A 19,878-nucleotide genomic window follows, 5' to 3' on the forward strand; every position below is an offset into this window, starting at 1 on the left:
AGAAAGAGCAGATTTCCCTATTATTATTATTATTATTATTATTATTATTATTATTATTATTATTATTATTATTATTATTATTATTATTATTATTATTATTATCATCATCATCATCATCATAATCATTTTTCGATTTTATACCAGGGATATTTTTTTCTTTTTTTTTTCATTTTAATTGTCTGATTTACTGCTTAATTGCAGAACTTAAATGTTTTAACCATGTAAAGCACTTTGTAACTTTGTTTTGAAATGTGCCGTATAAATAAAGTTTATTATTATCATAGATTGTGTTCAAGCATTTGGGGATTTAGTTTCACAAGATAGCTTACTTGGAATGGTAGGAAAATGTAAAAAGATGAAAACTATATACATTGGTTTAATCAGATCAGTTCTTGATTATGGCTGCAAAATCTATGAATCAGCATCAAAGACAATTAAAAAAGTTGGCCACAATCCAGTATCAGGTTTTGAGACTGTGTTGTGGGGCCATAAAGTCTACTCCAGTACTAGCTCTACAGGTGGAAATAAGAAGATCACAGCTAACATTAACATATTGGCCAAACTTAAGGGAACATAACGAGAATCATCCGGCTCAGTTTATTAAAACCATGTCAAGAGAAGGAAAAAGGACAGACAAAGAGTTTTGGTTGGACGATAGAGAACAAGGTCAATGAGAGAAGAATAGCTGATAAAATATTAAGCTCCACTGTGGTTGTAAGTAAGGGTCGATTTGAACCTGTTAAAGAAGGAAAAAGGAAAACAGGCAAAAATTGAAGTCATTAGATATAAAGGAAGTTATTCTGATTATGTTAAAGTATATACAGATGCATCTGAAACACTGCATAACAGAGTAGGGATAGCGTTTATTATTCCAGACTTAAATGTAACATGAAATAAGAGGTTAATGATAACTTAGCAGTATATATTGGACAACTGATACTCACTCCAAGTTAGATAGAAGAAGTCAAACCAATAAACATTTTAATAGGTTCTGATTCCAGCAGTGCACAAACAAGTATTAAATACATGCAGTCAGGTATGAGACATGACATTGTGTTTGAAATAGCTCAAATGACATTCAGGATCAAGAAGTCAGGAATAGAAGTTAAATTCATGTGGATTCCTGCACATATAGGTGTGGAAGGAAATGAGTTGGCAGATAAATAAGCGTGGTAGTATAATATAGCAAGACTGAGGTTAAAATTAATTCAGAAATGAAAAAGAAATGGCAGGAAGAGTGGGATAGAGGAAAATAAGAGCTGATACTACTAGAGGATTCAAAGAAAAGTAGGAGAAATGAGAGGAATCAATAGAAATAGTGAGGAGGAGGACATGATATCAAGGAGGAGGTTTAGTCACATCGGTCTGAACAGTACACTGAACATCATGAATAGCCATGCTACTGATAGTTGTGAGCATTGTGGGCTACAGGAAACAGTGGTGAGCGTGTAGTTTTGCGCTGCTCTAGAAACCAGCAACAGAGACAGACACTTAAAGTTATACTTCGAAGGAATTGTATGACACTTGGCTTGAGATAAATGTCTTTTAGAAAGCACAGGACTTAGCAGGAGAATTTGATGTATTGGTTTTGTAGTAAATGTTCTGATCCATACGCCTATCCAGAAGGTGGCAGTAATGAGCCTAAAAGCTGTTTGCAAACCTCCAATAAACGAGAAAAGAAGGAGAAAAATAAGACAACACCTGTGTATCTACTTAAATAATTGGTGTCAGAAAAGCATTACAGTGTGGAGACAATGTTAGAACAGGCAGGATACTTTGGTAAGACTCTTTGTTGGCTTCAAGCAGTATTAGCTTGTTGTTTGTGGTAATATTTGAATATTGCGGACAGAAATATGTTTGTTTTACTTCACCATAAGATATCTATGACACAGATGTTTGTAATTAACAGTGCTGGTCAACAGGTTTAGACACAAGAGTGTCTCTATAAAGGTTTTTACACACACAGACACACACACACACACACACACACACACACACACATACACACATTCACATCAGCTGCCCAGTAGCTTCAAGTGAGCAGCTCTAAAGTGCGTTTGCTCTGTAAAGTCTGTAATGGAGGCAATAACCTACAACCTTTCATTTACAAGCTCTAACCGCCCTGCCCCCCGCTGTCCCACATTATTGTCCTTGTATAAAGTTTGGAAAACTCAGCCATGAAAGCAGCAGGTATGCTCAATATAGTCTTATACTTCCTTTTCTTATGCATCGAGAATTTATTTATTTTTTTATTCATAAAATGTTTATTGTATAGGGACAACATGAACTAATGCCACATAGCACAGCATTCATAGCCTAAGTTAGTTTGCAATGCCCGTCCCTATGGTCCTTTAAAATACATAAAACTCAACTATATGTATATATAGATATATAGATAGATAGATAGATAGATAGATAGATACAAAACAGCAAAAGACACAGACAATTCACAGACATAAACAAGTATCATAAAATGACAAAATACTGGAATCTAAAACTGGATACTGGACAGAGTGTATCCAGCGTATGATCATTTATGATACTAACAATGTGTGATACTAGATATAATGTCATACTATACAATGTATCAGGGAATTTTATACAACACCTTTTGCCATAAAGCCTCTTGGACTCTTTGGTTTGTTAGCCTATAGTCCATGTTTTTTATTTAGTAGCATACTACTCGTTTTAAAGTGAGATCTAATTCATTTAATTGTGGGTTTGTATCTTGGGTGAGGTTGCAGCTATTGAAGTTGCCCACTGGTCGGCGCTGTTCACCACTGAATGTGCAGACTGGACGGCTGAGCATTGATTTTGCATGCTTGGCAGGTTATAAAATTAGATGAGATTAATCTTTAATGATCCCTTTAGGGAAACTGGTCAATTTTGGCATTAATACATGTCAGTCATGGACAAACACGCATGGGTGTCTTTGTTTTTTATGTGAGAGGGCAACTATTGTTAACTATTGTGTGTACGTACATATACATATATTTATATATGTATATATATATATATATATAGGCTATATATATATGTATATATTAAAGTATATTTTCAACAATGGGATGGGTTGTGTTGTATATTTCATCAGGTTTAGAATAGCCTGTTAAAAATAGAAAATACTATGAATATGAACCTATGAATTCAATGTTATTCTAGCTTTATTTATTATTATTTACTGTTACATGATATTGTTGAAATTTTTTATTTCATGCCGTAATTTGGGGCTTATTTAGCCTAATTAACTTTATAGAATAACGTCGAGTCTATGTTAATAAAATGCATAAATGAAGAATAATAAGACAATCGTAATAATCGGTCAGTATTAACAGCAGGAGGCCTTTTTGTTAATGATGTTTTGTCCCTCTAAATCAGAATAACGTCGATTTGCGACACGGCCAACACTTTAATTGCCCCCATTGATTGATAGTATAAAAACACAACAATGCAGCCACATAGCCCGGGTGGTTTCCCCCCTATAAGAAAGCTGGCTGAGTGAATTGGGTGTAGCTGTGTCTGTGTGCGCCTTGGCCAATGGAACCAGATCCTCCCTGCAGTGCGTAAGAGCGCGATTTAGGATTTAACCAAGTCTTTGCTGCGGGGCTGGCTGCAGTCTTCACCAGAGCCCGACGGCCTGAGAGCCCTTTCGACAATGCAAGTGTAGTTTTCACGCCACTTTGGAATCAGACTGCCTCGTTTTTACTAATTAAATCAAACAAACCCTCGCGTCCCCTCTCGAAGTATGACTGGAGTATTCGACCGAAGGATCCCGAGTGTTAAACCTGCAGACTTCCAGAGCTCCTTTCAACTCTCCACCATGCATCATCCGTCTCAGGAATCTCCTACTTTACCCGAGTCCACCGCCACGGATTCTGGCTACTACAGTCCCGCCGGTGGAGTCACTCACGGTTACTGCTCGCCCACTTCGACCTCGTACGGAAAGCCTCTCAATGCCTACCAGTACCAGTACCCGGGTGTAAATGGATCCGCTGGAAATTACTCGACAAAATCCTACACTGATTACAGCTCTTACACGACCCCCGCCTACCACCAGTATGCTGGGACTTACAGCAGAGTGCAAGCCCAGCCGAGTCCACAAGGTACGGGCCCGCAGTTGTTGTTTTTTTATTATAATAAAATCAGATTATTAGTGACTAATCATGTTGCTCTGTTTAAAAAACGAATCCTTTAATTTTCATCTGATTTTCTCAGTTATTTGCATTTTTTCCTCTGTTATTCTTGCGTAAAAACCCAGAAATGTGCAATCTGAAGTTAAAGGAATAAATAAAGTAAAAATGCACATTTGTGTGATTGTTAATTTATATTTTACACCACGTGATTCAAGATAATTTTGAAGTATTATGAGAAGACATTTGCTTTCTCTTTTTTTGCCAGTCTATAATTCATTTGGTTCATGAAATAGGATTTTCACTGATTTTAAGGGACAGCTCACCAGAAGACAAAACTGCTACTACAAAGATACTATAATTTATAATGGGCACATGTGCTTATTGTTGTTGTTATTATTATTTTAACAGAAAAAGAGATAAGCGAGACTGAGGTGAGGATGGTGAACGGCAAGCCGAAGAAAGTGAGGAAACCCCGGACAATATACTCCAGCTTCCAGCTGGCCGCCCTGCAGAGGCGGTTTCAGAACACACAGTACCTGGCGCTGCCGGAGAGAGCAGAGCTGGCTGCCTCGCTGGGACTCACACAAACACAGGTGAGATTTTGGATCAAGAGATTTTGGATCTAATTCATGCTTCCTCCATTTTGTAACAGCATAAAATGTAATGTTTGAAATGTTTTTGATGCCACTTAATTGAAATGAATAATACTTTGGAGAGCTATGTCTCTGTGCGTCTTTACGCACTGCGCGTCTTTAAAGCCTATTATTGATATTAAGATTATTACATAAGGGTATTTATATTAATAGTCTTGTTTTTCTCCCTTTTCCAGGTGAAAATTTGGTTCCAGAACAGGAGATCAAAAATGAAGAAGATCATGAAAAACGGCGAGCTTCCACCGGAGCACAGCCCCAGCTCCAGCGACCCCATGGCGTGCAACTCTCCACAGTCCCCGGCCGTTTGGGACACACAGGGGCCCTCCAGGCCGCACAGCCTACAGCCACAAAGCATCAACACGACGGCCTCTAACTTTTTGGAAAGCTCGGGGTCATGGTACACCTCAGCCGGCAGCTCCATGACTTCCCACCTCCAGACCCCTAACTCGATACAGCACTCGTTGGCTCTCGGAGCGGGGACGTTATATTGAAAAACCTGTTGTTCATTTCAAATATTTTTTTTTTTCCTCCTTCTATGGGACTCGTGTTCAAATTTCAGAGGAATATGCAATGTATTTGATGACAGTCATAGAAGAAACGTGTAAAATGTGTAAATGTGTGCATGTAATTTATTGCATTTTTTGGAAGACTATTAAACGTTTAAATGGACAATGGAACTTTGAAACCTCCGGCCTCCCTGCAGTCTCTTCTTATTATAACCCGCATATTTACACAGAAAATCATGACAAGGACCCGCAGACATAGATAATGTTTGTGAGCCTCAGGTGACATTTTCATACAAGGTTGTAAATCACAGCTGCTCAGTCATTGAAATGAATTATCTAGAAAATGTCGTAAATCTTATCTGATCAATTTTCATATGCCACGGTCTATATTTATTCCGTGATTTTCATTTTTATTTATTTTTTATTTGTTAAAGACTTCTTCTTTTTTTTATGTGTGCAAATATTCCGCAGACCAAGTGAATAATTGTCTTGAAGATGGGCAATGTGGAAGAAAGACGGAAATATTTGCCTTTTTGGTGAGAAATTTGCTTGAAGATCATACTCAATTTAATCTGTTTGCGATTATATGGAGTGGGAGGATTAAGAATTGCAATGCCAATTTTTCACTTCATTAAACATACATTAAACACAAATTTGTCATTGTAAATATATTTCTGAGAAAACATGGCTACTGTGTACTACAATAAGCCATAACCTGACATAATAATTACATTTACAGTTTATTTGAATACCGGTGTTTCAGAAACAGAGTTGATCTGTTATAAGTGAATATATTACAGTTGTGATTTCTGCAGAGTATCATTACAATATTTATAAAGTGTCTGTGGAAGTCAGAAGTGGCACCTTGATAGTATTTTTATACAATCTGATTTATGTAATAGGTTTTATATCAGAATATTGTCATAATAATCCCTCAGTATTTTGTCACCAATTTCTTATTATATTTATTTTTATAAAATCTTGGGATCACTTTGATTCAAATTATAATAATTATTATGATGATGATATTCACTACTACCTCTGATCACCAGGATGATCACCTTTTTTTTATCATTCATATTGTATTTTAGTGGAGAACCTGATTGTGCCTTTTCAGCTGGTTCCAGCTCGTCTGTAAAAGGAAAAATGCCTGCCTCTCGCAGCAGACAGTCTGCAGTCTCTCTCGCTTTGTGTCCCCTACAATTAGCCGCTTTGAATGGCAGAGAGGAGGCGAGGGGGGCGGCACGGAGATCTGAGACAATCCGCATTCCTGTGGGGGTAGACCGGCTCCAGAGCTCTGCCACTCCCGGCCGCAGCCCACCTTCCGGGTAAAATAAAAAAGAAAGAAAAATCCTCCACAATTTCACCATGTTATTAGCAGGCAGTAATACCAGCGCTGCCACTGCAAAAACCGCTAAACAAACCGTGCCACTGTGAGAAACACTGGGGATTTGAAAATTGATCTAATTGAATTTGCCCGGCCATATGCGCAAAGATCATATAAGTGAGATTTTACAAACGAGCATGTTGCACAAACCTCCCCCCCACCCCCCTTTCTCTCTCTCTCTCTCTCTCTCTCCCTCTCTCTCTCACACACTAACACACTAAACAATGCTGCATCTGACCTACACACTGACCCATGCATTTCCACCTGACACAGAATCCTCTTCCTCTTACTGATTGCAGCCTACTGAATGCATTTTTTTTACTCACACATGTACACGTTTGAGCAAAAAAAAAAAAAAGTTCTATCCTTTAATCCAAATCGCCACACTGCTTGTTGTTGTTGTCAGCCTAATTTCTTCTGTAGGCAAAACGGTAGTCCCGTAATTACGACGCGAGCAGGTCACTCGAGAAATTTAGATTTTTCGCATCGCACACGTGCACGCGCTCAAGAACACTCGAGCGCGCGCACAGCCTCGTGTGCACACACACACACACACACACACAGGCCTCTGTCTTTCTCATACACCAACACACACACACCACTACTGTATGTCTCACACTATCCATCTCTCTCACTCACACACACACACACACACACACACACACACACACACATACTAGTGGTGCCATTATATCGAGAGCCCCCGTTTATTTCCAACCGAATATTTTCCACTCAGCTAGTTTCCCCCCGTTTTGCAAATCGAGTCTAAATAATGACAGTTAGCTTTACTGGACAGCTTCAACTGTAACACTCCACAATAATTATTCTCCAGGATTAGGGCCTCCATTATCATAATCTGGACATTGACAATTACCTATAATTTGCAAAGATGCGCTTGGTTCTTGATTGCAGAGGGCTTTTTTTTCAAGCTCGCCATCACTAAACAGTGACAGTAATAACAGCTAATTTTGCAGGCAATATATAAGAGCTTACCGGGGTGTGCAAACACTTTCCCACCTGGATTTGCTTATTCAACCACCAGCAGTAAAACCGTGCAGCGCTTTTTTGGTCAGTTTATGTTGAGAAGCAGAGAAAGGTAAGGACGTGTCTTATATTTTCTTTCCTGCGACATTCCTATTTTCTAATCAGAGGAAGCTACGACACTCTTGACTGAAAAATTACAGCTCAATAAGCTTTTAATAGATTAAAATATCTACATAGAAAATGACACTGCACTTTCCTACAATCTGTTTTTTTTAAAAATACATATTTCTTAGAAATAATATTTGGATTGTGGGGATGTTTGCGGGGCTTGTTCCGTCGCTGTTGAAGGATACAGTTAATGTAGTGATGTGTGAAATCTTGTCAGGTGCTATAGGAGCTTTTATCTGAGAAGCCTGCTGTAGTGCATCAGCAAGAAGTGACACATCCCCCCCCCCATGCATCCCCCCACCCCCATATCTATCTATCTATCTATCTATCTATCTATCTATCTATCTATCTATCTATCTATCTATCTATCTATCTATCTATCTTCAGTCTCATTTGATTTATTCCATCGAAGCCATTTCCATTTTGCACAACAGGATGAAAAGGTGTCAGTTCTTAGAGCTGAATATGCACAACTGTGTATTTCTGAGCGTTGTTGATGTTTACTCGACTGCTGCTTCGGGCTCCCTGCTTTGCAGATCAGATACAGCTCAGATGCTCGTGGCCCAGGAGCAGATAGGCCCCAGCCTGGGGGCCCAGGTAGGCTGAATGTGCGCCAGTGGGACATCCGCGACTTGACAGCTGCATGAAGCTTTTCAGCGTTGTAATTTCAGATAATATCCCGAGCGCTCACTCTTCTCAGCAATTTGTATATGAATAACCGAATAATTTTCCCTTTTGTTCCATCTGTGCTACCTCAAATCCAAATAAAGATGCCTTTTAGTATTAAAAGTGGTAGAAAATTACAGGTAATTATCTTTGACGGTAAAAACGCTGTAATCAGCGGGCTACATCAAAAATTACCCTAATTATGCCTGCATTTATGAGAAAGGGGGAAAAAAAGCCTCACTTGGATAAAAACCCACAAATTGTCCCAAATATCTCCTTCATATTGAACGCCACTGCAGCTGGCTGCTTTGTTCAACATCGATCCCGTGGAGCTTGGCATTTAACGGCCTGAATTAGGACGGAGAGAAGGGAGAAAACATTTTGTCAATACTTCTAATAATTGAGGGTGAAATGACAAGATAAGCTGGACCTGGAGCAAATGTCTTTCGAGGTGAATGTAGACAGCAGCGGGGCAGGGTAAGTTAATTTCCTCTAGTGTTCAGTGCATTTGATAAATCTATATACTGTAGCCTTCTTTAGCAACTTCTGAGCGCTTTGGGTTTATTTAAAATGTTTACTCTGATGAAATGGGCTTCTCACAGAGCACTGTGTCATTAGTTTATGCTCATATTGTATGTTAGAAGCTTGTAGACACCGGAGTGACGGGAAATAGGCCTGTTTTTAATGTGATGTGGGCCCAATATGAAGCATAAAGAGGCCTAGTTTAAAATGTATGACTTTCACTTTTTTTTTTTTTTTTTTTTCTTTTTTTTTTAGGAAATCATGCAACAGCAGGCGTCTGTTTTGAGTCACGGTTTACTCAATCTGACAAAACATAAAAAGTGTATGTACAACTAAAATCGCAGATTATATTTACAGACAGACAATTTGCTTGGTTTTGCATGTTGGAGAAACAACCAAAAAAAAAAGCAGTCAGGAGTCCACCATGGCGAAAGGTTCTGTGCGCCACAGCGCAGGGGAGAGTGTACGCAGTCTTTGCCCAAAGTGGCTAAAATGTCACTGATAATATTTGGTATATTGACGTTCAGATGTTGACATGAATGAAAGCATAACAAATATGCGAGCCCGCTGAGCAGCCATGTACGCTAAAAAAAATGGTTAGTTCCCTTGTCTGTGTCATCACAACGAGGCTTGGCTGCGTTTTTTATCCGTCAGCAGAGGAGCAGCGGAGGGTTTTCTCCTCTCCAGCATCCAGTCTCTGCACTGACACAAATTGTAGGCTACGTTGGAAACTGCATGGCGGAGATCCGGAGGCCTCCAGACAGCTCACTGACCTCCTCGCCTCATCAGTCTATCTCTGCATTGAATCTTGATGTGGGGATGAATACCAGTGAGAGTAGCCCGGCATGTAGCTGTTGGCCGGCATGTTTACTCCTTTGGAAGAGGCCGAGACGTCCCATATTGGGGGAATGGTCGGGGAGCGAGGGGAGAGGGACATGGAGCCCGGTATAGGGTCGCTCTCATGCGGGTTGCCGCCTTGCTTCAGCAGTTTCTTGAACTTTGACCTCTTATTCTGGAACCAAATCTTTACCTGCAGGAGAAGAGGAGAGGGGTGCATGCAATTAGAAAAGGACGTGTATAAAGAGCTGTGATGAGGTTGGTTAATTTCTGCAAAACTGTGTTTATTAATGATTAAAAAAAGAGGATAAAACCACAAAATAATCCACCAAATTTGCAAAATTATAATAATCCAATATTTGTAATAATTTATATAATTACGGATATGATCGTTTTCAGGGGTGGATGTAAAAAAAAATCAAGCAGTGTACACCTCATCTCATCATACCTGGGTTTGTGTCAGTCCTAGAGAGGCAGCCAGCTCGGCGCGTTCCGGTAAAGCGAGGTACTGTGTTTGCTGGAAACGATGGTTCAGTGCTTGAAGCTGCAAACTGGAATAAATTGTCCGAGGTTTGCGAATCTTCTTGCCTTTCCCATTAAAACGAATTTCCCCGTTTTCAATCACTGTCGTTTTCTGCTGCTCTGCAACAAAAACAAGCAATGTTATTATTCAAAACCACAACCGCGTTGTCTTATATTTTTCTCTGTGTGCAGCGAGATAGAAACATGTCAAACAGATGAAATATTCTGTGAGGGGGGTGAGCATAAAATCTGAGACGCTGAAATGAAACCGTCTAAAAAATGAAAAAATCAGGCTGATAAACGTTGACATCTCATATTGCCTTTACGCGCCGTGGCAGCCACAATCCTCATACGCTGTCATATTTAGGATATTGCTGGTAATGACATGTCAATTAAATGCTAATTACAACATTCAAGGCGTGCGGGCTGCCTAATTTCCACGAGTAGTTGGTGAGGATTGCACGGTCGTGATGATCACACCCCGGGCATTAAAACAGGTTTTGTGGGAAGTGAGGGGAGTAAACGGGACAACAAAACGGCTGAGAAGGTAATAGGCTGGATCTCGAATTATCCGGTGCCATTTACGCACGATTTTTCTTCATTGTAATCGTCCACCTACGCTTGAAAGATCATTCGTCTGAATTTGGAGTGGCCGTGCGGTGACTTGGGCATGACACCAACACTGGCAGGGAGAAAGGTTTGATCCCCACTGTGGGCCACCCATACTAAAAGAAGGTATGCGCTAATGCTACTGTCAGGCGCCGGGGATGGACATGACTCGGTGTATTTTCCACTTGGCTTGTGAAAAGGGGATCTCTTACCTGTGCCGTCTAACCTTGTCTGTCCTCCCGTGTTGCTGTGATAGGATGGCAGGTACGGGCTGTGGTGCGCATGGCTCACGTAGGGGTAGGGTAACGACCTGTTGTAGGTGTTGGTCCCGGAGTACGCGGTGTTGTCGTGCTGGTGGTGAGCGTGTGAGCCGGAGTGGAGACAGTGCAGCGGGTAGTGGCCGCTGGCCATCGACGGGGAGCTCTGCTGTGAGTGCGACTGCTGCCCAAACTCCATGAAAGCAGACTTGGACGAGTCCTGAGCCTCCAGACCGTCAGCCATCGTAGTCATGGTCATCATCGAATTTTCTGCCTTGAGAGCACTCACCCCCCTCTCTCTCAAGACCAAATCGGTTTTCTCTCTCTCGCTGTGCTGTTGTCTCTCTCCCCTCTCCACCGCGAACAGATATTGTCCTATTAAATACCCGAATTTTCAAGTGGCGTCTTTATTTCCCCCCTGGTCCTGTGATATTCTCACTCAAAGTGGCGGAAGGTAGGCATAAGTTAAGGGAGAGATTTTAAGGTGGATTCTGTTAAAATTGAGCCCTTGCTTCCAGACTTGATGCAGACACTACAAGTAAAATGGTTTGTCTCCAAAGGGCAGCGCCTCCCGATTGGTCATCCAACCCAACGTCATCAGTGCTCTGCGCTTCACTGAGACTTGAGCTGGAGTTAACCCACCTTACCAGCTCCTACTACAACTATGGGGGAAATAATATATGGTGGGAAAGACGCCTAATTCCTACAGACAAGCTTCACACGTAGAACCAGCTCTTTTGGAATTGCCGAGTCGATTTCGTTTTTTCCCCCCAAACCCCCAAATTACGCACGACGCGCATCGTATAGCGCGCACTTTGATTAAGCCTGATGAGCCAGCAGCCTATATGTGGCTCTTTTTCTTCTCAGCTTTTAACTCCTCCTTTCCTCAGGAATTAATTACTTATAGGAGAGCATCACACAAGCATCATATTAAGTCTAAAATGATTTTTAAACCAGATAACCATTAAATTATTATTTTTTAAAAAATAGTCATTTACTGTAAAAAATATCCACCTTCACATGTCTTCTGTCTTCGTTTAGAGCGATTAAATAATTTTTAATTGATTCTATAAACATTTACAAATGAGTGTGGAATAATCTCAATCATATTAAATGCACTTTTAAAGACTTTTCTACATTTAGTGACATTACATATATTGATAGCAGAGGAGGGATCTGTTTTATGTCAAGGAAACTCCTGAAACAGGTGGAATTTCTTTTGAAATACGTCAAAATAGGCCTACTACTCTGCTATTTTTTATTTACAAATTGTAACTTTTATATTTATTTTTACAATTATTATTCAATTAAAAACCTTTTTTTTTTAAATTTCGCAATGTAGTATTCCCTTTGATGTCGCCTAATGAGCAGCCCCTCTTTAAGCCCCCCTCTGCTCTGAAGGTAACATATATTATAACTGTTCGTTTATCCTGGGGCGAGTGACCATATGATTAAGGATCTTCAGACAATTGAAAATACATTACATGTGACACATCAAATAACAATATGCCTGAGGTACAATAGGTTATTTTGCAGATAGAAGGGTGGATACCGAGATAAACTGACAGTGTCTTTTATCCCTGCTGTAATATGAGGCCTGATAGGGTCCTTAATGTAAATTATACAGTTTGCCTCTCAGGGCTGCGACGTTCAATTCACAAATAAGAATAAAATGATAAATCCGCTTATATTAATGCAATAGGTGTTCAGATAATGTTTTGCACCACTTTCAGCACATTTTTTTATTTTTTACCGTATTGCAATGTAGTGCGATCCCCCCCACCACCACCACCCCACACCCCCCCTCCCAAAAAAAGGCCATGAAAAATAATTATGGTTGCAATCAAGTTACTACGAAAACCTATCTGATTAGTGGCCACACTTTACTCAAATTGCAGCTATAAAATTAAGAACAATTCGCCTGTAATGATTATGGACTGGATTTATTTTGGGAGGGTGGAATAAAAGTGGATATAGCATAAATTATCCCCTAATTATACGCCAGTGTCGCCTCAATTATCCTCTTATCAAAAATGGTTGTCTAAATGCAGCGTTTAGTTTCAATTTTCTCCTTTTCTGTAACAAGAACTTGGTACCTTGCTATTATCGTCAGCTACGGTTGTTATTTACTTTGTGGGATTTAAAAGTGCACAACCCAGCCGGATAATCATTTTACAGCAGCGGACCAGGAGAGAAGCACAGATTCAGGGATGTGAGCCGCAGGACACCCAGACGGATTTCTTTGATTCTTCCAGACTCTCTTTGATAAATTTGTATTTTGAATAATAACACAGACTCGTCAGGAGGGCTGCAGGTAAGAACTTCCTTTGAACGGTCATTTTGTGTCAATGAAACTGGTGAATGATTTTTATTGGCACTTATAACTCAGTATTTTTAGGCACGCAGTGGCCTTGCAGACCTTGCAGGAGTCAGCACACCTTGGTCACCCCTCAGTGATCTAACATAGTGGCCAATTCCCCTGCCCGTGTTCCACTTGGACACGCAGAAGAGAAACCAGATCCTATACCTTTTCTAATCGCCTTTGAGTGCTACTACAAAGACATACATGCTCTGCAGTGATGTTAGTTGCTTCCCCTTCGGGCTAAAAAAAAAAAAAAAAACATCTCCGGGCTCGATTAGACGAGACGTCTTCATTCCTCAGGTTTTGCAGCATCATCTGTGTGCCACCGCAGGATTATTAAATTGCGGCATAACGGTGCGGGTAATGTCAAAGTCTTTGGTGTCCCGCAGGCGTGTTGGGAGGCTTTGTAGGCACATTGAGATTAAGTGAAGTGGTGAAAGCAAGGATTGAATTGAGCTTGAGCTTGAATTGAGAGAACATGACATGCTCGACCTTGGTGCTTTTGAAATCTTTAGGATGCAACCTATCACATACATGCTGACAACCGTGTCTAATTGCAAGGCACATTTTTTTAAAACTACTGGCCTACATAGCATATTATCAGTGGAAGTCATTTATATGCGTTAATGTTCCCCCTTTATGGAAAATTAAAGAACCAGAAAACTTTGTTTCTGTGGGAAATATTAAAAAAAAAAAAATAGAGGATGAGAAATTGCGCCTTAACAGATTTTCACCTGCTGTATCATCCCTCTTGTTGTACAACTCTTAATCGTGGATTAAGAGTTCATAGCCTCATCCTGGAGAGAAATTATTTTATATTTCCGTTCGTCAAATGTCAATCACAAAATGAACGGCGTTCAGCTGCAAATCTAGAAATCACTTTGTCCCTAAGTAGATGATTGACCTTCAGCACAATCAATGGCCGTGGTGGTTTAACATAAGTGGTCTTTATTTCCAGCTGTCTTATAAACGCTGATGAATGACTCTCTAAAATCACTCCAATATCCAACCAGGGTTGGATGTATCAGGCCTGGCATTTCCCTGACATCCACTGTCTGTGTTGGGATACATGGAAACTGGGAATATTTTACTCTGCATCTGTTGGTGTAACCTATTTTAGGCTTTACACAGTCATTGTCAGTTTAAATATTCTCAAGATAAGATAGGGACTTTCACCAGTATGCACATGGATGAGGTCACCCACTCACATCTAATGTAATGTAGGTTTATGCACAAATTCTAAGTGCAGAAAAAAACATATAAAATGCAACTATAGTTCCCTCAATCTTCTCTCTCTTCCTCTCTCTGGATGTGAGTCACTGGCTGTTTTAACACTGCGTGTCTTTTCTTGTCTCTCTGGCCACATGTGTTAATCATATCTGAGCGTTAACACGGAGCTCCAGCAAGACACAGGTCATAATTGTAGCGAGAGGCTGGGCGTTTGTGGTCGGTCGGTCCCTCTAAACAGCTATTGACTGGCTCGCATGGAAAGCCACCTCCTTGGCTGCGCAGAGAGACCCGGGCGGTTGGGGACGCTGAGGCTTGTCACTGCAGAAAGAGACCGGGAGGCACTTAAACAACATGTCTCCCTTCTCCGCAGCGCAAAGCCACTGGCGCTCCACAGACAGCCAGGCGTCGACGGCTCCCCATCTCTGCCGCGTGAAGGGCGGGAAGTGGCGAGGGGGAAGCGCTGATGCATACCACACACAGCTGTCAGTATAACATGGTTCATTGTAACTAGATTCAGAGGGAGCAGCCCCCCCCCCCCCCCCCCCACCCTCCACCCTCCACCCTCCCCGCCCCCCCCCCCCCACCACCACCACCATCACCACCAACCCCACATTCACATCAGCCCAAAATGATCACCGATCAGCCTTTAATGCTCTAGTAGAATCCATCCGTGCCCAAATGGTGGCGCGCCGCTTTTACGCACATAAATTGCGCACAGCGTACTAATGCAAACCCACTTATGCAAAGCTTTGATGTGTTTTGTAAAAGCGTGCAACTACACCAAGAAAAATTAGTGTGGTTTTGTCATAAAGAAAACCATGCGCTCCCAGGCAGACGACTGTTTACAGTAGGTTTTGCATCATAAATTAGGATTGCATTATCTCTTTGAGTAAATAGCAAAATTGGCATATGCATGGCCCCAGGTGCAGGCGAGGGCCTTCAGATGGACCCAGTGTAGCGTGTTGGTAGTGGAGCTAAATGACCACAAATAAGCAAAGGCCTGCACCACTGAGTCTCCACAGCCTCTCACAGCCTAATGGATTTAATTTGGCACGGCTGAAGCTGCACAGGTCCCACTCAGGGCCCGTGTCCTAATTAAGACTGCTTGTTTCTCTTGTCGCCTTCTCTCGCTGCATGTGTAAGTCCACCTGAGTGTTTGCATCGCTCGGTTTCCTACGCCAGTCATATGTCTTTTGTTCTTTGTCTTTCGTCGCCGGAATGGTGTGGAAAGAAACGAAGACCAATAAGCGTGAAATGTAGTCATTTGATGTGGTGCAACTAATAAATCCACCGATCAGCAGGATGGTGTATAAAACGTGCAATGTCCTCATATTTCTGGCCATATTATCACACAACAACGACAAAAAAATAGCTAATAAGGAAGAAATGCGGGGTTTAACATGCATTTGTTGTCTTCTACAGGCAGTTTTAAAGCCAGATTATGAATGAGATTATTTTTATCAGTGTGGGCTCATGTGTTGGTGACGCTCAGGACATGGCTGTGACCCGGTGAGCGCGGCTAACTCTATGATACCAAGTTAATAACAAAGGAGCTATATTCAAAAAGTTTATCTGAATTTTATGTTGGTGACAAATAAGACTATGAGTGCCGGGCGTGTACTGGCCCCCTTTTTTTCCTCTCTCGACTTAATACGCGACATTATTAGGTCTGACAGCACAGTGGTCGGTCTTGAAGGAGAGGATTTGGTCGGTAGATGACAGACAGGAAGGCCAGCAATCATGGGCTCTTTTTTTTATCAGAATGTACTGTTCGATGCCGTTTATCCCTGATGATAGAAAATTGCTCTGTTGCCAGGACGCTGCCGCCGAAATAGAGGGCAGGAGCAACATTTCCATTTTCCAGTTTGAAAGCCATTGAAATGAATTAGTAAAAATGAAAAAAAGGGGGGAAAATGAGAAAGAATCCCCTGGTAAACAAAGGGGAGCAAACAAAGATACCATTTTCTTTTGCCGAGAATCCACCCTCCTCATTTTTCCATTTTTTTTTTCCTCCTGCAGCAGAGTGAGGGTTTTACTTCAACAGTTGCAAATCACACGCTGGGCTTCTAATGTAGTCCTAGGCCCGGGCCTACTTCAAAGACAATCATTTATTTCCCAACCTCCTGGAATAATTAAAGCGCCTTTTCATCTGTCGTGTCAGAGAGGGAAAAAAGAGAAAGAAATTAAGAAAGAATACTTGACAACGAGGGGCATTTAGCAAACTCCTGAAATGTTTAACCATTAAGCACAAATGAACAGTGACCTGTCACAGTGGGGAAAAAAGCGGAATATTGAAACACGAAGCAGAATTTGTCAGAATTTAGGAACCTTGAAGTGTGAGATGTTAAGCGTTGATGACACATAGCTGATATAATATGATTATTAATGCACATGGGTGATATATAATTCATATTGCATATTTAAATATGTATTATTATTATTATTACCATATTAGTTTTTCTGTTGCTGATCATCATCAGCATTACATTCATCATTTCTTAAGTGTTTGAATCTTTTATTAACCATTAGGCTGCAGCTATCCTTTAAAACAGCTGCATAAACACCAAAATATTGAATATGTAGAATATTTATTATTATATTATTATTAATATATTATTATTTTATTATTGTAGCAGTTTTTTTTTTTTTGTTTTGTTTTTAAAAGCAGAATGCACTCTCAAACACGTTTAAAATCCTTTAAATAACGCCACAGGAGCACATAACATAAGTCAGGAATATTGTTTGGCGTCTAACAGTCATTTTTCGTTAAGCTCATTGAACAGTGACACAGACAAATCCTGTGTGGAGACCATCAGCACATGAGGGGTTACTGTCTCCACTGTCCGAGCAGGCAGGTGGCTTAAAACCTCCACAGACTCTGAGCGCGCCTCCAGTTGCGCGCCACACGCTGCGTGGAGCCTCGAAATGACACCCGGCGCACTAGATTAATGTGAACCCTTAAGAGAGGATATGATAAAATTGCGGAAGGATACTAAATGTCTCGGCACAACTATGTCAGTCTTAGCAGGAACATAATAATATGCTGTTAACAGTGGCAACATTATTACAGGAACATGACAGGAATATTCTCTCTTGTTTTTCGTTTGGTAATTAATGATAATTAACATGGCTGGTTTCTTAATGAGGTGTGATATTCTTGTGAAGCAAACTAATACTAATCTCGATTACAAATGCGTTGGATTTAAAGGTTGTTTTCACTAAAAAAAAAAAAAAAATAAAAAAAAAAAAGCGGGAGAGAAATTAAACTTAACATATTTCTCTGTTTCAGAATTCATGTAGGCCTGATGTTGAAGTCAAACGTCTGTTATTCGTCCTGTTAATGTTTATATCTCACAAGTCTGATGCTTTAGATGGGCTACATGGATCATGATGTGAACACAGGCCTGCATAATAAACTTTTAAGGACAATAATAGTCTTAAAATTTGGATTATAATCATTTATCAGATCACATATTCAGCAATTAAAATCTCACTTAAACCTGAGATGGAGGTTAATCTGTAAAAAAAAAGACATAAAAACACAGAGAAAGAGCACTAAACTGTACATGAAGTATTACAAAATGTGTCTAGAAATAAGAGACTGCTATTAACATTCAAGTTTTATGTTGTTGAGGATTTAACTGTGCAGTTAAGTGTGAAAATCACTGAGAACATATTGAAAAACTGTTGGTGGGAATATCTATTGGATACATCTCTCATAAGAAAGCACTGCACCCACCCACACACACAGAAAATAAAAACAAAATAGTGTGTGCTCTAACAGGAGACTCACATATAGGAATGAAAGCCCCACTGGAGGAAGCAGTGCACACAATAGCCAATACTGACTGCCAAATAAAAGAGCTTGAAATTTAAGAGCACAGTGTGAACTGAAGTGGAAGAAAAGTGAAGAGAAAGGAAGTCACACCTGGTGAAACATAGTGTGGTGGACAGGTATGTCTCGCTCTCTCAGATGCTGCTCGGGTTCTCATGAGATGTGGATTGCAGGAGTTTGTCAGGTGATAGCTGTGGACCTTTGTCTGCAGCATGAGACACTCCTGCCTGAAACTGCGTTTAAGATCAGGCTGGGTTTTGGTTTGGTCATGTGCTCTGCCTCCTTAATTCATCGTCTTGTTTGCAGAACGTTTGAGTAAAAACCTACAGTTGCACCTGCTAAAAAAATACAACTTCTCAGTCTTGACATTCATTCTTGGTCATTTTGTATATTTAAGAAAGAGATATCACTGTTTAAGGGTGATGAATGTCTAGTTAGTAAAAGTATGAGGATCAGATACATGATCTGTTTCAAAAAATGTCTCCTTCAAGAAAACAAAAGTAAATAGTTTTTGTTTGTTACACAATTTCAAGTATTGAAGCTGAAATTTGTTGTGTTTTCAAGGATTCAGCTTTTGGGCATCTTTATTGAAAGAATTTATGTTTTGCATACATTATAAACACATTTTTTGCACTCAAAAACAATAAAATAACCTGAAATATCTCATAGCAATTACCTGTATTATAATTATTATTATTTATGAATTCTTGCCGTATGCTGGACACAAATGTACACTGTTCTAGGCCCTTTAAGGGACGAAGGCATCAACATTTTGTCTTGCAGCTAAAAATTAACGATGAAATGATTATCCTACTTTAAATATTAAAAACCAATTTGAGGAGTAAATAAACAATGAAAATAAACAAAATCTCATTTTAATGTCCTTTTAGATATTGTGACCTGCAGCATAATGCAAATATTTCATTATTGAAATTTAAAAGGCTGCATTTATGAATCAACCAGGTCTCTACTATGAACATAATTTGGGCCTCGACAATTAACATATCAGCTTTCCAGCACAATCATATAAACTGCTGTGAAACAATTTGCAGGACAGTCCGGGGTTATCAAAGTTAACAAACCACAGATCACAGATCAGCTTAATGATTTGGCCAGGAGATCATGTCTATAGTCATAATATCATAGTTATTAATTTGTTGCCTGGAAAGCCCTCAGAGCCTTTATTTTCATTTGCTCTTAACTGTCA

At 40.2% G+C, this 19,878-nt stretch overlaps 2 protein-coding genes across 3 annotated transcripts; one reads left to right on the top strand and one right to left on the bottom strand.

Annotated features, from left to right (window-relative positions):
- The first annotated feature begins 1,734 nt into the window (after positions 1-1,734).
- Positions 1,735-5,879, top strand: dlx5a (distal-less homeobox 5a). 2 transcript variants are annotated; one of them, XM_044335885.1, is made up of 4 exons: positions 1,735-1,779; positions 3,745-4,103; positions 4,542-4,726; positions 4,963-5,879. In XM_044335885.1, the coding sequence occupies exons 2-4, from the start codon at positions 3,746-3,748 to the stop codon at positions 5,275-5,277; spliced, it is 858 nt and encodes a 285-aa protein (XP_044191820.1). In that variant the 5' UTR covers positions 1,735-1,779; position 3,745; the 3' UTR covers positions 5,278-5,879. The 2 variants fall into 2 exon arrangements, with proteins under 2 accessions (XP_044191820.1, XP_044191819.1); XM_044335884.1 differs by lacking the exon at positions 1,735-1,779 and having other exon boundaries at positions 3,436-4,103.
- Positions 5,880-9,311: 3,432 nt separating this feature from the next.
- dlx6a (distal-less homeobox 6a) lies at positions 9,312-11,783 on the bottom strand. Its single transcript, XM_044336002.1, has 3 exons — positions 11,200-11,783; positions 10,305-10,498; positions 9,312-10,049 (listed from the first exon to the last, which is right to left on the bottom strand). The coding sequence occupies exons 1-3, from the start codon at positions 11,504-11,506 to the stop codon at positions 9,810-9,812; spliced, it is 741 nt and encodes a 246-aa protein (XP_044191937.1). The 5' UTR covers positions 11,507-11,783; the 3' UTR covers positions 9,312-9,809.
- Between the last annotated feature and the right edge of the window lie 8,095 nt (positions 11,784-19,878).

The sequence above is a fragment of the Thunnus albacares genome, chromosome 19 (genome assembly GCF_914725855.1).
Source record: "Thunnus albacares chromosome 19, fThuAlb1.1, whole genome shotgun sequence".
NCBI lineage: Eukaryota > Metazoa > Chordata > Actinopteri > Scombriformes > Scombridae > Thunnus > Thunnus albacares.